We start from the raw sequence: 16,767 nt of genomic DNA, 5'->3' as shown, positions 1-16,767 counted from the left end.
CGTCGGCCAATCAGAGGGTCAGCCAGGCGACACAGAGCCCGTCGGCCAATCAGAGGGTCAGCCAGGCGACACAGAGCCCGTAGGCCAATCAGAGGGTCAGACAGGCGACACAGAGCCCGTCGGCCAATCAGAGGGTCAGACAGGCGACACAGAGCCCGTCGGCCAATCAGAGGGTCAGCCAGGCGACACAGAGCCCGTAGGCCAATCAGAGGGTCAGACAGGCGACACAGAGCCCGTCGGCCAATCAGAGGGTCAGCCAGGCGACACAGAGCCCGTCGGCCAATCAGAGGGTCAGACAGGCGACACAGAGCCCGTCGGCCAATCAGAGGGTCAGACAGGCGACACAGAGCCCGTCGGCCAATCAGAGGGTCAGACAGGCGACACAGAGCCCGTAGGCCAATCAGAGGGTCAGACAGGCGACACAGAGCCCGTCGGCCAATCAGAGGGTCAGCCAGGCGACACAGAGCCCGTCGGCCAATCAGAGGGTCAGCCAGGCGACACAGAGCCCGTCGGCCAATCAGAGGGTCAGACAGGCGACACAGAGCCCGTCGGCCAATCAGAGGGTCAGACAGGCGACACAGAGCCCGTCGGCCAATCAGAGGGTCAGCCAGGCGACACAGAGCCCGTCGGCCAATCAGAGGGTCAATGTGTATGTGAGTTGGAGACTCATTGTTTGTGTACATTGATTTGATAACGTCATGTACAGCAGATATGACTCGTGCCAAACACTTTTCCTTTTGTTTTTGGTTTATTTGGTTGTTGATGGTCTGCTGTGCAGTTATTTTCAGAAGTGTAGAAGTCTGTGGTCGATTGGTGAGGTTTTGAGGTTTTGAGGTTGCTGTAGTTCTGTAGTTATGAGGTGGACGCAGCAGTGTGATCAGTGCTTGGTTCCAAATGTTTAAGACTTTGAATATTTAATCTTGGATGCCATCAGCACCACAGGACTTCTTGCTTTTCGAGTTATTTTATTTTGTCCTGTAGTTCTTCAAGTGAAATTGGGAAGTCTAACTGGTTCTGGTGTTTATCTGAAGTGAGTCCTCTTGTCTCTCTCTCTCTCTCTCTCTCTCTCTCTCTCTCTCTCTCTCTCTATCGCTCTCTCTCTCTGAGCGCACGCGCAGTGACGTGTCGTTACTTCCGCGTGCTGGAGCTGTCACCGCCTGACGCGGATCAACGCACACGGTAAGTTAGTGAATAAACTGCGGCTCCTCTGAACCCGACCTCGGCTCCTCTGAGCCCGGACCTCGGCTCCTCTGAGCGGCTCCTCTGTGGAGCTACAGCCGCTGTCAGGAGCTCGGAGCCCGGCAGAGAGAGCCAGAGAGAGCCGCGCTCAGATGTTTGTTGTTTCCTGGTTGAAGTGAGAGGAGAAAACACAACTTCCGGTCACATATTCACAATAAGAATTAACACACACACACACACACACACACACACACACACGTAGAGCTATACAGTGTCATGTTTTTATATGAATCATCTGCTTAACTGTGTTTGCGTGCGCGTGCGCACCCTTCCTCTTCCTCTCTGAACAGAAAAAAACAAAGATGAAGAACAAAGTCTCTCAAGGTAACAACACTTTGAAGGTTCATTAATGCGGGAGCCTGGATGTTACCATGGTGACAACAATGTGTGTGTGTGTGTGTGTGTGTGTGTGTGTAGTCAGTGTAAAGAGACGCTTCTGGTCGTGGCATCAGTACCTGAAGGAACAGAAATGTGAAGCTGCTCCTGTGTCACTGTTCACACAGGTAACACACACACACACACACACATCATCAACATAATATATCCCTAACCCTTCCACCTCCCTCCTTTATGGGGGTTAGTCTTGATTCAAGATTCAAAGATTCAAGATTCAAAGTGTTTATTGTCATATGCACAGTAAAGAAACACATTTCCCTGTACAATGAAATTCTTACTGTGCTGTCCACTCCAAAAATACCAGCAAAAAGTACACAAAGAAATAGTATTTTAAAAAAAATGTATATGAATATACATATAAGAAAAATAATAAAATATAAATAAAAAAGAAAGAAATATATATATATATATATACATAAAAAACATATGTAGATATATGAATATACACAGAAGAACCCTAATAGTGCAAAGGTGCTGTGCTCAAGTAACAGGTGTAAAGTGACAATGACAGATTTAAAGTGACAGTGAAAAGTGTAGCCCGTTCAGCTTTTGAGGATTCTGATGGCAGTGGGGTAGAAAGGGTTCTTAAAACGTGTCGTCCTGCATTTCACACTCCTGTACCTCCGTCCTGAGGGCAGGAGTGTAAACAGTCCATGTTGTGTGTGGGTGCAGAGAGGGCAGTGGAGACCTGGTGATCCTCTCAGCTGTCTGTACCACTCTCTGCAGGCGTTTGCAGGCCATGGCCGTAGTGCTGCCGTACCACATGGTGATGCAGTTGGTTTAAGAGCATATTATATATTATATTGATTTAAGAGCATATTATATATTATATTGATTTAAGAGCATATTATATTGATTTAAGAGCATTATTTATTGATTTAAGAGCATATTATATTGATTTAAGAGCATATTATATATTATATTGATTTAAGAGCATTATTTATTGATTGAAGAGCATATTATATTGATTTAAGAGCATTATTTATTGATTGAAGAGCATATTATATTGATTTAAGAGCATATTATATTGATTTAAGAGCATATTATATTGATTTAAATTAAATTATAATAACCCGGGGGAGAAGGATTCGAGGACCAGTTTTCAAAAGAAAATCCGTTTTTTTTATTAACCTTCAGGATATTTAACAACGCAAAAATGACAGAGCTTCACGTAGCTGCAGCATATCACACAGCTCGCCACGGCTGTAAGGATAACCAGCTGCACACGACTGGAGGAACACACAGTTTCACACAGCCGTCAACAGAGAGCGAGAGAGAGAGACCGCGGATCACCTCCTCCTTTTAAGGTGCAGCTGATTAGCTGGGATTGATGTCAGCCTGCACGGAGAAAAACAACAGAGCAACAACACAACACACACAACATCCCCAGTCGTAACACACACTAAAAAAAAAGCTCAAAAGCCTAAAAGTGGATACAACAAAGTGCAGTAAAATTACAGATTGCTAAACTTTTTTCGTTTAACAAACTCTCCCTCCCTCAGTTTCAGTTGTTTCCCAGTAGAAGATCAGGTTTTAAAGTTGGGATGAAGTTAGAGGGCGTTGACCCGCTGCACCCGTCCATGTTCTGTGTTTTAACGGTTGCTGAGGTAAGACATTTACACACACACACACACACACACACACTTGTTTTATATCTTAGTAAAGGGTAAAGGACATTCCAGAACCCTGACCTAAACCCAATTCTAACCCTAATCCTAAAACCAGGTCTTAACCCTAAAAAGGCCCTTTAAAGTTGTGAGACAAAATGTCTTCAGTAAGACAGGTTTGTCACAATGACACACACACACCTGTCTCTCTAACAGGTGATTGGTTATCGACTGCGTCTCCATATCGACGGATACTCAGAGTGCTATGACTTCTGGGTAAATGCTGACTCAGCAGATATTAGACCAGTGGGTTGGTGTCGAGACAACAACCACAAACTCCACCCACCTAAAGGTAAGCTTGTGTATTTCCACGCCTGTCACAGGTAACCACCTGACTGCTGTGACTTCACTGTGACATCACTGCTCCTGTCTGTCTCTCTGTAGGCCACAGTGAGACAGCCTTTGATTGGCAGGTCTACCTTCAGTCCACAGGATCTCATGCTGCTCCACCCACTCTGTTCACCTGTCACACTGCTGTCAGTATACACCTGCCTGTCTCTCTGACCTGTCTGACTCTCTGTCCAGATTGTCGCTCTGTGTCCTATCTGTCTCTGTGTCCTGATTGTCTCTGTGATCTGTCTGTCTCTGTGTCCTGATTGTCTCTCTGTGACCTGTCTGTCTCTGTGTCCTGATTGTCTCTCTGTGACCTGTCTGTCTCTCAGGAGTGTGGGTTTGAGGTGGGGATGAAATTGGAGGCGGTTGACAGGAAGAATCCAGGACTTGTCTGCGTCGCTTCTGTCACTGACGTCATTGAAGATCGATTTCTTGTTCATTTTGACAACTGGGACGACACATATGACTACTGGTGAGGAAGACGGGTGTACCTCACCTACCTGTACCTCACCTGCCTGTTCCTCACCTACCTGCTCCTCACCTACCTGTTCCTCACCTACCTGTACCTCATACACACCTTATACTATTAACTGTGATAAACCACAAATATTTATAAAGATGAAGTTAGAGAAAAGATTAAAAAAATCATATTATAAAATATTATTAAAAAAGCATATTTAATAAAAAAAAAGCACTCACTCACTCACTCACTCAGAGAGAGAGCGAGAGACAGACAGGTTACACAGAGACAGGTTACAGGACTCAGTGATGATTAACTGACTGATCTGATCTGTCAGGTGTTACAGTGACAGTCCATACATTCATCCTGTCGGCTGGTGTGAAGAACAGGGACGACCTTTGACCTCTCCACAGGGTAAGTAAACACACACACACACACCATCGTTTCTCAATATCCATACTTACAAGTAAAACATAGCAGCAGAGAATACATACGCTTTAAGATCATTTGAGGCAAGAAATGAGTCATTTAGAATTCAAACATGTGGTTTGTGTATTAAGATCTGACGTATTTATAGTTTGGCAGCGGCGTTGTCGGAGGTGATAAGCTCCGCCTCTGTGGACGCTCGGCGCTCAGCAGCGTTACCTCGGCCTGATCTGTCATTACAAGCTCGGTGTGATCCATAGATTTGTTGTTCACTTGTTATTTTGTTTTTAATGGAAACGTTTTGACCTGACAGTTTGAAAGTTTGTATATGTTAATGTTTTATTTATTTTAACTTTGAATTTTAGATTTATATTAAAGTCCCATGGTCATTGTATCTGTATTTAAATATAATATGTACATAAATATATAGATATATATACTCACACACACTACTCTACAATGCTGTTATATATCCACATTGGTCTGTATAGTTTAATAGAAATAAATTAATAAATGAAGTTAAATATTGAAAATGTGAAAATAATAACTATATATCTGCATTTATTAAAAGTATTTCATATGTTCATTTATCAACACTGTAGGTGGCGCTAATGAGGCTTAAGCACTCGGCGCCACCCGCAATTCAAACAGTTGAACAAGGAAGTAGCCGCTGTTCTAACTGAAGAATCATACTTGTGTACTCTGTACTTGGCGAGTATGTACTCGAGGCGTACTTCTCAACTATATACTTCCCAAGTACGCAAGTACATGCTTGCGTACTTGAGTATTGAGAAATGGCCTTTGTGTTACAGGTTATCCAAAGCCTGAGAACTTCCTGTGGGAGGAGTATCTGCAGGAAACTGGATCAACTGCTGCTCCCAGATCAGCCTTCAGACAGGTGTGTGTGTGTGTGTGTGTGTGTGTGTGTGTGTGTGTGTGTGTGTGTGTGTGTGTGTGTTGAGAGTAGTACAGTTATTCACAGGTGTGTTTTTGTTTCTGTCCAATCAGAGAGCTCCTCATGGTTTCCAGGAAAACCACAGGCTGGAGGTTGTCGACAGGAGGAACCCCATGTTGATCCGCGTTGCCTCGGTAACAGAAGCAGAGGATTTCAGATTGAAGGTGCTCCGTCTTTACCTGTCTGTCTCACTGTGTGTGTGACCTAATGTGATGACATCATCAGGGTTTGTGTGTGTGTGTGTGCAGGTTCACTTTGACGGCTGGTCTTCACAGTTTGACGTGTGGTGTGACAGCGACCTCTGTGACCTTCACCCTGTCGGCTGGTGCCAACGCACCGGACACCCACTGGAGCCACCCCCAGGTCAGACAGACAGGCCACAGAACGACAGACCAGTCAGACAGATGGGTCACAGAACGACAGACCAGTCAGACAGACGGGTCACAGAACAACAGACCAGTCAGACAGACGGGTCACAGACAGTAGCTAACATTGGTTGCTCTTCTTTTTGTGTGTGTGTGAGACAGGCCCCTCCCCCATCTCCTCCCCTTCTCAGGGTGTGTGTCCCACTCCAGGCTGTCGAGGAGTTGGACACATCAAAGGATCCAAATACACAGGACATCACAGGTACACACACACGTGACCTCCAGTAACATGCTGGTGAATATGTAGTGGATTGATGTGGAGGGTCATGACTCATGACATGATGTTTTCTCTGATCCATGTGTGTTGTCTATCTCTCCATCGTCTCTTCCCGTCTCTCTCTCTCGTCGCTCAGTGCCTTTGGTTGTCCGTACTCAGACATTAACATGCGTAAAGAGGCGGTGCTTCCTGACCGTCTGGGAGGAGAGAGAACCCTCGTACCTGTCACCATGAGGTAACCGATGGCAACCATGGACATAACAGACGTGACATCAGTGACCTCTGACCCTGTGTGTTTGTGAGTAGGGCAGGTGTCCAGGAAGAGGGGGAGCCTAACGACGCTTCTGTTCTGCTTCCACTGGGGAAAAGAAGACTGACAGACAGGTGAGAAACAGACTCAACTCAAACTCACGTTTAAAGCATCTGAAGTTCTGATGAAGTTCTGCAGGATGATGTCAACAAACATCAGTGAAACAGAAGACAACATCAAAGATTCAAATGATATAAAGTGGTTAGGCATGCATTTGAGAATACTAGGGTGCGGAGAGGTAGCTGGCATTGACTGTTCGCCGCTCGTCCCCGCCGTGTCCCAGTGCGGACAGTCTCCACAATGGTGGAGCTGTTTCTTTGAACTGTGTGTCCTTGGACGACTGTCTCCGCACGTGGGGTTTTAAGCCCAGCGCCCACCGCGAACGTGCTAACAGCAGCTCTGGCATTTGCCGGGGCCCAGATGAAGCAAAAGCCATTCAGCTCTTGGATGTATCCTGCCATCTAACGAAGGCCCACAGGTGGACTACCATCTCCTCTCCTGTTGTGGATCATCTTGGCTGGTCTGACCGTCATCCACCACTATTGGTGGCAAGGATACTGGCTAACGTTAGCATCAGCTAACACCTGTAACTCGAGAGCCGGCATGTTCGGCAGCTCAATGGAGCTCCAAGCGTCACCACAGCCTTGCTGTTTTACACCACAGTGACATTGAATTGAGCCTTCTGTCTGCCCCAAATTTCTGTTCTTTTGAAAATCTGGTACTCAAATGCAAACACCCTCTTAATGTAACAATAGCTCTTATTTATCGTCCTCCAAAATCCCAACCAACATTTATTACAGATATACACAATTTCCTCATTTCACTCTGCACATCCTACAAAAACATTTTGGTAATGGGTGATTTTAATATTCATATGGACTCTACCTCCAATCGACTTGCCACAAAATTAAAAGAAGTACTGGACTGCCTCAACCTCACCCAACATGTCAATGTCTCCACCCACAATAAAGGCCATACCCTGGACCTAGTTATCACAGACTCGCTCACAGTCACTGAGCTCCATGTATATGACACTGGTGTGTCTGACCATCAGGCAGTCAACATGAAACTCTCCCTGCCATCTCCCTACACAAAACCAAAACGTACAATAACTTTCAGGAACCTAAATAACATTGATTCCCCCTCTTTCAGTCATCATCTCCAGCTTCTTCTCCCACCTACATCCTCCTCAGTCTCCAACCTTGTGGATTTTTACAATAACAGTCTATCCTCCATCCTGGACTCTCATGCACCATTGAAAAAACGGACAGTCTCCTTCTCCGGTCTGCCCCATGGTACACAAAGGAGCTGAGGCAAATGAAAAGGTCAGGCCGTGTCCTGGAGCGAGCCAGCGTAACATCCGGCCTGACGGTGCATAAGTTGGCCTACCGGGAACATCAAAGATCTTACGCTAAAGCCCTTTCCGTGTCCAGGTCAGAATACTATTCCACAATCATCAACAATAACCCAGGTAACTCCAAGCAGCTCTTCTGTACAGTAAATCACATTCTCAAACCTCAGATCACTCCATACTACACTCATACAGACAGTAACTGCAACAAGTTCCTTGAATATCCGCTCATCTATCTTCCAAATGCATAGTCCCATTCAAGACATCCCAGCAACTTTCAGCACACAACATATCTCACATTTCATCCCCACAACGCAGCAGGAGGTCGAGAAGATCATCCGCAGATCCAAACCATCCACCTGCTCCCTTGATCCCCTCCCCTCTCCTCTGCTCAAAACACACAACCATTCCATTACCCCTCTTATAACAAAAATCATTAATCTTTCTCTCCAAACAGCCAACATTCCTCCCTCCCTCAAAACAGCTTTGATAAAACCTCTACTCAAAAAACCAACCTTAGACCCAATCCCTCTGTCAAATTACAGACCCGTTTCAAATTAGCAAAATCCTAGAAAAAGTTGTTTCCATCCAGCTTCACAACCATCTCAAATCAAATTACCTCTATGAAAAATTCCAATCCGATTTCCGCCCATCCCACAGCACAGAAACAGCTCTCATCAGAGTCACCAGTGATCTGCTGATGTCCTCTGACTCAGGTTCCACATCCCTCCTCATTCTTCTCGACCTCTCTGCTGCGTTCGACACCATTGACCACAACATCCTCCTCCACCGTCTCCATCACTTCATCGGCCTCTCTGACACTGCCCTTCACTGGTTCCGCTCCTATCTCACTGACAGGGCCGAGCATGTGGTCCTGGGGGATGCTAAATCTCGCCCCCACACTGTCACCTGTGGGGTCCCCCAGGGCTCCGTGCTCGGTCCAACCCCCTTCACCATCTGCATGCTTCCCCTCGGGTGTGTCGTCAGCAGGCATGGAATTAATTTCCACTGCTATGCTGACGACACACATCTCTACCTTAAGGTCTCCCTCTCTGGGTCCCCCTCTGCCACTGTTGCTTGTCTCGGCTCCTGCCTGGAGGAGATAAACGCATGGATGAGTCAAAACTTCCTGCAGCTGAACGGCTCAAAAACAGAAGCCATTCAAACCGGTACTCCTCAACAACTCTGTTCTTCCCCCATAACCTCAGTTTCACCTTTAGGCCACAACATCCCCTCTCTCCCTCCATTACCAACCTTGGGGTCAAGGACACGGCTCAAGACCATGGGGGCAGAGCTTTCGAAGCTGCCGCTCCCCGTCTGTGGATTGCCCTTCCTGACCACCTCAGGGCTCCACAGACAGAGGATGCTTTTAAAAAAGAACTCAAAACCTACCTTTTTAGAAAAGCATATAGCACATTTTTTTATCTTGTTTTTTACTCTGTAGCACTTTGAGATTTGTTGTTCGAATGTAAAGTGCAATACAAATAAAATCTATTATTATAAAGACACATAAAACAAACACACAGGAGTCCATCTGAACCTGTTGTTAAAATGATAATCAATAATAATACCGTTGCTTTATAAAGTGCCTTTCACCAAAGGTTGCTGTACAAGAAAAAACCACAGGATGCACATGGAGGCGGTCTGAGAGATAATGTGAAGCAAGTGAATGGAGAGACTTCTAACAGAGGAGGAGAAGCTGATGATCTTAACAGGGAGATGTTTCAGTATGTGGTGATGTGTTGCCAAGGTTTGGTCCGAGTGAGAGTTCTGGATGTCCAAACAGAACTGGGTTGCATTAGTCCAGGTGTGATGTGATGAAAGCATGAATCAGGGAGGGTCTGTCAGAGTCGCCAGACATTTTTGAGATGGAAAAAATATATTTAGTGACAGATTTGATGTGTGTGTCAAATGATGGAGTGGAGTCCATGACGCTGATACCAAGCCCAGCTGACTGGTGAAAAGGGGCGTCGACCCTGGACTGATCACAGCCCATCACAGGGTCACACACACAACCATTCAGACTCTCACCTACAGCAATCTGATCTAATCCCCTAATCTGACAGACAGCTGAGAGAAAGCCATAACAGATACCAAATACTGAGATCATAAAGAGGAAGACAAGTGTGTGTGTGTGTGTGTGTGTGTGTCCACCATTCTCCTACCTCTCTTTTGGCTCCACCCCCAGACTGCCTCACACAACCAAATTATTGCGTGTGAAACCAGAAGAGGAGGAGCTTCATTTGACAGCTCCAGGACCAGGTACAGCGCATCAACTCTAGAGTCTCCATTGTCTCTGACTTGTCTTTCCTCTGATCTGTCTATCTCTCTGACTTGTCTGTCTCTCTCAGAGTCTAGTCTTCATGCTGCTCTTCACCAGTCTGTCTTCCTGTCAGCCATGTCAGCTCAGCCTGGTCGTGACCTGTCTCTCTGCTGGGAACAACATCGTAAGCTGCTTCCAGGGGTCGCTAGAGTCCACGCCACTGCTGTCCAACACTGGAGCGTCCAACAGGTCTCTCTCTGACCTGTCTCTCTCTGTCTGTATCTGACCTGTCTGTCTCTCTGACCTGTCTGTCTCTCTGCAGGTGTCAGATTTCGTGGAGTCACTTCCTGGTTGTGAAAATCAGGCGTCTCTGTTCAGAGACGAGGTGAGACAACCAATCAGCTGCTGTAGATTTGATGACATCACAGTGAACCTGGTGTGATCTGATTGATTAGTGGCTGTATCTCTGCCTTTTAGCAAATTGATGGGCGGGCCTTCCTCCTGCTGACACAGAGTGACATGATCAGGATCATGTCAATCAAACTTGGCCCCGCCCTCAAGATTTACAATTCCATCCTCATGTTCAAACACGGCAACATCAAGATCCAATCACACACCGAGGACACGATCCAATCACACGCCGAGGACACGATCCAATCACACGCCGAGGACACGATCCAATCACACACCGAGGACACGATCCAATCACGCGCCGAGGACACGATCCAATCACGCGCCGAGGACACGATCCAATCACACGCCGATGACACGATCCAATCACACGCCGAGGACACGATCCAATCACACGACGAGGACACGATCCAATCACACGCCGAGGACACGATCCAATCACACGCCGAGGACACGATCCAATCACACACATAGCAATCTTGTGTTTAGACTCCCCCCCCGGGAGGGAGGAAGATCTTTGTTACAACAAAGATCTCAGGTCTCTTCAGGTCTCTTCAGGTTTCTTCAGGTCTCCTCAGGTTTCTTCAGGTCACTTCAGGTCTCTTCAGGTCAAATTACTTTTATCTCTACTTCAGGCTCCGCCTCCTGAGGGGCAGGGTGTGTATTTATAGTGCTAGATCTGGTGTAGGGAGGCGGAGCCTAACAAAGATCAGTTAAACAGAGAACATCAGTTCATAAGTTTCAGAACAAACAGTTCAGCCTCTGCTGAAAAAATAGGCTTTTATTGTTTTCCTGGGCTCTGCACAGCGGAAAGGCACTTCCGTTTGGTGATGATGTCATCAGTAAACCTCACCACCGTAGCTCCTCCTGGTGCGGGCACTAGTCCGGCCACATCCGGTTGCGTACATTCAACCGCAGAAGAAGAAGAACTACTCTGGTTGTAGCTGCTGAGATGCAGAGCATCCACCGTGCCAGAGGGGGAGCTGTGTATCTGAGAGCTGACGTGCTAATGACGTCACTTCCAGGTACCTGACCAATCACAGGACAGTGGGAAAGCTCTTGTTGGCTGGCCAATCACAACACAGTCTGTGTTCTGGGGGTGTGGTTTTGGTCTGAAACAGCGCGGCTGACGAGAGCGTCAGTGAGGAGATATTTCGATCAGCTCGTTTTGCAGCGATTGGATTTTGACCATGAAAACAAGATAATACACTGCCTGGCCAAAAAAAAACCTGGCCACCTGGATTTAACAAAGAAAACAGGTTGCTGCAGTTGGTCAGGTCTAGGTTCAGCAACATTATGTGCCCAAAGAATGAGGTCAGCTGACTACCTGAATATAATGAATGACCAGATTATTCCATCAATGCATTTTTCTCTTCCCTGATGACATGGGCATATTCTAAGATGACAATGCCAGGATTCATCAGGCTCAAATTGTGAAAGAGTGGTTCAGGGAGCATGAGACATCATTTTCACCACAGAGTCCACACCTGAGAAGGCTTTGCTCAGTGGCCCGACTCTCCCATCATCAATACAAGATCTTGGTGAAAAATCAATGCAACACTGGACAGAAATAAATCTTGTGACATTACAGTAGCTTATGGAAACAATGCCACAGTGAATGAGTGAGTAATCAAAGCCCTTTTTTTTAGGTGGTGACTTTTTTTTGGCCAGGCAGTGTAGTAACTTGTTTTCATGGTCAAAATCCTCCGTCGCTGCAAACAAGCCGATCGAAATATCTCCTCACTGACGGCAGTGGCAGGCAGTGTATATGTAGACCTCTATAACTAACATATACTATGTGCGATACCAGCATCCATGTCACCTTTAATCACTGAGCTGCCCCACCCACCCAAAACTGTAGCGTAAAGCAGGTTGGAGTGGTCATCAAGAAAAGCACTATTTTACCTAAAATCCAAAGAAAGCATGTTGAAGATGGAGGAAAAGACCACAGAGAAGGTCCATGAGGACCTGGTTTTTGTGTTTGCAGTTTTTTGTTCTGTACTTTGTTTCTATATAGTTCTATTTTAATTGTTTCTACATAAATCTATATCTATATATCTATATTTATTATATATTTGTATCTCCGCCTGAAAGCCTCTGTGATGACACAGTGAGGGGCGGGACAGATGTTTCCATGGTAACAGCTCAAGTGTTGATGTTTGTGGTCTGAGTTTGATCAATTAAAAGAACTTCAAACTGTAGAGAGCAGGGTCACACCTCTCAGTGAGCTCTGTCTGTCTGTCTGTCTGTCTGTCTGGTAGCTAAGTGTCTTGTAAGATTTTAATTCATTGTCATTTTGAAATGGATCCTGTAATTCACCAGGAGCCAGTGAAGTGATGTGCTCGTGTCTGTGAGCTCCAGTGAAACCAGGCTAACCCCAGCATATAAGGCGCTGTAGTAATCAAGGCAAATTGTGATGAATGCATGAATCAATCTCTCAAAAACAGGTTTAATTTAATTTATAACAGCTGATCTGTTCAGAATCCATTTTCCCCCCACAATGTTTGTTGTGATGCTTTCGTTGAAAGTGTCAAAGAACCCAGGTTTTCTCTTCAGAGGAACATGAATCACAGAAGCAAGTGGAATCAAAGAAAACAACAGAGGCCCGAGAATGGAACCCTGCGGCACTCCACAGGAGAGAGGTGCCGAGGAGTACACAAAACCATCAAGGCCGACACAAAAGGTTCTTCCAGTCAGAAAGGACCTGAACCACATAATGCCAACCCAGTGTTATGATCCACAGCAGAACCACACAGTCACCAGGAGGATGTCATTAAAAACTCATGAGCTCTGACTCTGTACTGTCTTCTTCTTCTTTTCCTTTCGGCTGCTCCCTTCAGGGGTCACCACAGCGAATCAGCCTCCTCCATCTCACCCTGTTCTCTGTATCCCCCTCTCTCACACCAACTAACTTCATGTCTTCTTTCACTACATCCATAAACCTTCTCTTTGGTCTTCCTCTAGACCTCCTGCTTGGCAGTTCCAACCCCAGCATCCTTCTACCAATAGACTCACTATCCCTCCTCTGTACATGACCAAACCATGTCATTCTGGCCTCTCTGACCTTATCTCCAAAACATCTAACATGTGCTGTTCCTCTGATTGACTCATTCCTGATCCTATCCATCTTTGTCACTCCCAAAGAGAACCTCAACATCTTCATCTCTGCTACCTCCAGCTCTGCTTCCTGTCTTTTCCTCAGTGCCACTGTCTCTAGACCATACAGCATCGCTGGTCTCACCACTGTCTTGTTTATCTTTCCTTAGATTCTGGCTGATACTCTTTTATCACACATTACCCCTGACACTTTTCTCCACCCATTCCAACAGTCTCCACTGCTCTGGACTGTTGACCCTAAATACTTCAAATCCTCCACCTTCTTTATCTCCACTCCCTGTAGCCTCATGGTTCCACTTGGGTTCCTCTCATTCACACACACATATATTCTGTCTTGCTGCGACTAACCTTCATTCCTCTCCTTTCTAGAGCATATCTCCACCTCTCGAGCTTTTCCTCCACCTGGTCTCTGCTCTCACCACAGATCACAATGTCATCTGCAAACATCATAGTCCATGGAGATTCCTGTCTAACCTCATCTGTCAGTCTGTCCATCACCACCGCAAACAAGAAGGGACTCAGAGCCGAACCCTGATGTAGTCCCACCTCCACCTTGAACTTCTCTGTCACACCTACAGCACACCTCACCACTGTCTCACAGGTGGCATACATGCACCAGTCTAACGTACTTCTCGGCCACTCCAGACTTCCTCATACAGTACCATAGTTCCTCTCTCGGCACCCTGTCATAGGCTTTTTCCAGATCTACAAAGGCACAATGCAGCTCCCTCTGACCTTCTCTGTATTTCTCTACCAGCATTCTTAAAGCAAATACTTCATTGGATGTACTCTTTCTAGGGATTTCGGGTTTTTCGGGGGGGGGGGGTTTGCTGGAAGGACTCTAGTGCGTGGTCTTGAGGCGTACTTCCACCGGCTCTACTCGCCTCGGCACGGCACGGCATGGTTAGGTACATACTCAACAAAAAACAATAGTTTGCCAATATTTTAGAGACGCCCCCAAAATCTCACAAATCGTGTTTCCAGGGGAGCTCATGTGTCATTAAGGTGGGGGGGTGGCTCTCCCTTAGTGCACACCAACACTGTGACTGTGTGACATTAAGACTCTGTCAGATTGTGTTACCGTGTGTTACTGTAGGCTCATCATCACTGTAGACACTCACTGGTACTGTAGACATTGTTGTGAAATGTTCCTGTCATAGATCACTGATCATGATGGAGATTATTGCTGATGTGAATATTTCTGATGCAGCTGGAAACACTTTAACTTCACTGTAGTTTAGAAGTGACTTTTTGAATCTGGCGTCAGATGAGATCTTAATGTTTGACAGCATTTCAGTGACTGCGTTTATATTTACAAGTGGTAATATAGTCATGAAATAGTGTTGAGAAAAATGTTTTAATAGAGTCAAAAAATCATGGAACTGGTTTGAACATGGACACTTCAGTTGGACTTTATATTTATAGGTCCTTAAGTAAACTATGTTTGATCCATATTCTCATCTTCAGTTTGTGTCTCGTCAGGTTACAGCTGAATAAATATCAGATCAAATGTAACATATGGTAGGATTGCAGCATTGTATCATCCATTAATGAAATTAAAGTCTGTTAAATGATGAATGAGTGGATTACGCTGTATAAAATGTAATAGTGTTCATTTATTGACTTGTCTCTTCACTACTGTTTTTGAAGATAAATGTCATGGTCGTTAATATTGCATGGGTTAATATTTCTGCTCAACTGGATTAAAATGGAGGCTGTGCTCTTTGTTTACCTGTTGCCATGGTGAATCATAGTATCAGAGCTCCATTGATGACGAACTCAGAGTGAACATACTCCGAGTGGATTGAACTAATGCTGATCAGCTGTTCTGAAACCGAAGACTCAGAGTTTGACAGCTCAGAGTTGGCCAACCTAGAGTTAAGGTTTTAACTCAGAGTTTGTTGAACCTGCTTTCTGAAACAGGCCCCTGGTCGAGTGGTAAAGTCGTCACATGACTGTGCTCGACCAATGAGGTGGCAGCTTTTTGTGAAACACAATCCAATCTTGTAAAATAGTCACTAGAACGAGGAAAATACTCAAATAGACACAAAACAACAATGCCATCTGCATGTCACTTCCATGAAGAACAAACAACTAAATAGACAGAAAAATCGTTTGTTTCATACCTGAGCAAAGCCTTTGTATGTTTTATTAGACAATCCTGCTGTTTTGTTATGATCTATACATGTATTTTGCACCTCCATTAAATGTGTGCGTATACTACAGTGATCCCTCCTCTTATAATATATTACACTGTATTTTAAATACAATTTAAATAGATTTTAGATTTTATACTTTGGATGCTTCTTTTATTAGAAAGACATCTGCGTATGTATGATTTCTGACTAGCTGTTTTTTTACTCACCTAAATGCACTTATTGTAAATATCTTTGGATGAAATCATCTGGTAATGTAATGAATGTGAATAAAAAAATTTAAATCGCATGGACAGTTGAATTTCCGCCCCGGGTTATAAAGCCCCACCCACCAAGCCGAAAAAACATTTTGACAACAGAAGAAGTCGCCAAAGATCGTCATCTGAGCCTCGACCTGGCTGACACCCCGACTCCCCTGACGCTCGAACCAGACTTGTCCGAATTACGGAACAGGGGTCTCAAACTCGTGGCCTACGGGCAACATGCAGCCCCTCCAGTCGTTTTCATGTGGACCACCAAGCGATGGCAAGTTATGAGTTATATATGTACTTTTTTTTAAGTAACAGATTAATTTTGCATCATACACTTTACTATACGTTATACTTGGCTGTTATGATTCCAGAAAAACTGCAAAATTTCACATTCTTAAATGCAAACGAGAAGCTAAATTTCTTGGTGCTAAAGACGGAAATGGAGCAGCACATTTTGAACATTTTTAACAAAACAAAAAAGCAGCTAAAACATATGTAAACAAATGTATGGACAGTGTTAAGCTTAGTGCATCTGTTTGTGAATGATGTTCTTCTGGACTGTTTGCACTAAAAAATTATTTTCACCTTTTTCATCTGGTATCAATAATAAGGCCCGCCCCCAACGATTCCTGAATCCTGTAGCTTTTTCCAGCTCAGGTCGAGTTCTCTCAGGTGAGAGGAGTTGATTTCAGCTGCTTTCTGACAAACTGCAGCCCCTCAACCTGAATAAGGAATAAAACATGAGACTTTAGACAATGATTGTGTGTGGGACCTAAACCTGTTTACAGTC

The 16,767-nt window shown here is 45.2% G+C and overlaps 1 protein-coding gene across 2 annotated transcripts; it reads left to right on the top strand.

Moving 5' to 3' along the window:
• Positions 1-1,113: 1,113 nt before the first annotated feature.
• On the top strand, positions 1,114-11,709 carry LOC131471442 (lethal(3)malignant brain tumor-like protein 4). Of its 2 annotated transcripts, none has more exons than XM_058647995.1 (18): positions 1,114-1,179; positions 1,530-1,563; positions 1,657-1,742; positions 3,138-3,242; positions 3,459-3,594; positions 3,687-3,778; positions 3,965-4,107; positions 4,433-4,509; positions 5,334-5,419; positions 5,530-5,640; positions 5,725-5,839; positions 6,004-6,103; positions 6,255-6,353; positions 6,425-6,502; positions 9,968-10,041; positions 10,176-10,291; positions 10,365-10,427; positions 10,520-11,709. In XM_058647995.1, exons 2-18 carry the CDS (start codon positions 1,542-1,544, stop codon positions 10,925-10,927), a joined length of 1,911 nt encoding a protein of 636 aa, XP_058503978.1. In that variant the 5' UTR covers positions 1,114-1,179; positions 1,530-1,541; the 3' UTR covers positions 10,928-11,709. The 2 variants fall into 2 exon arrangements, with proteins under 2 accessions (XP_058503978.1, XP_058503977.1); XM_058647994.1 differs by having other exon boundaries at positions 1,115-1,179; positions 10,131-10,291.
• Positions 11,710-16,767: the final 5,058 nt, after the last annotated feature.

This window comes from Solea solea, chromosome 13 (genome assembly GCF_958295425.1).
Source record: "Solea solea chromosome 13, fSolSol10.1, whole genome shotgun sequence".
In the NCBI taxonomy this organism is placed as follows: domain Eukaryota; kingdom Metazoa; phylum Chordata; class Actinopteri; order Pleuronectiformes; family Soleidae; genus Solea; species Solea solea.
This window is presented reverse-complemented; position numbering and strand designations above follow the sequence as displayed.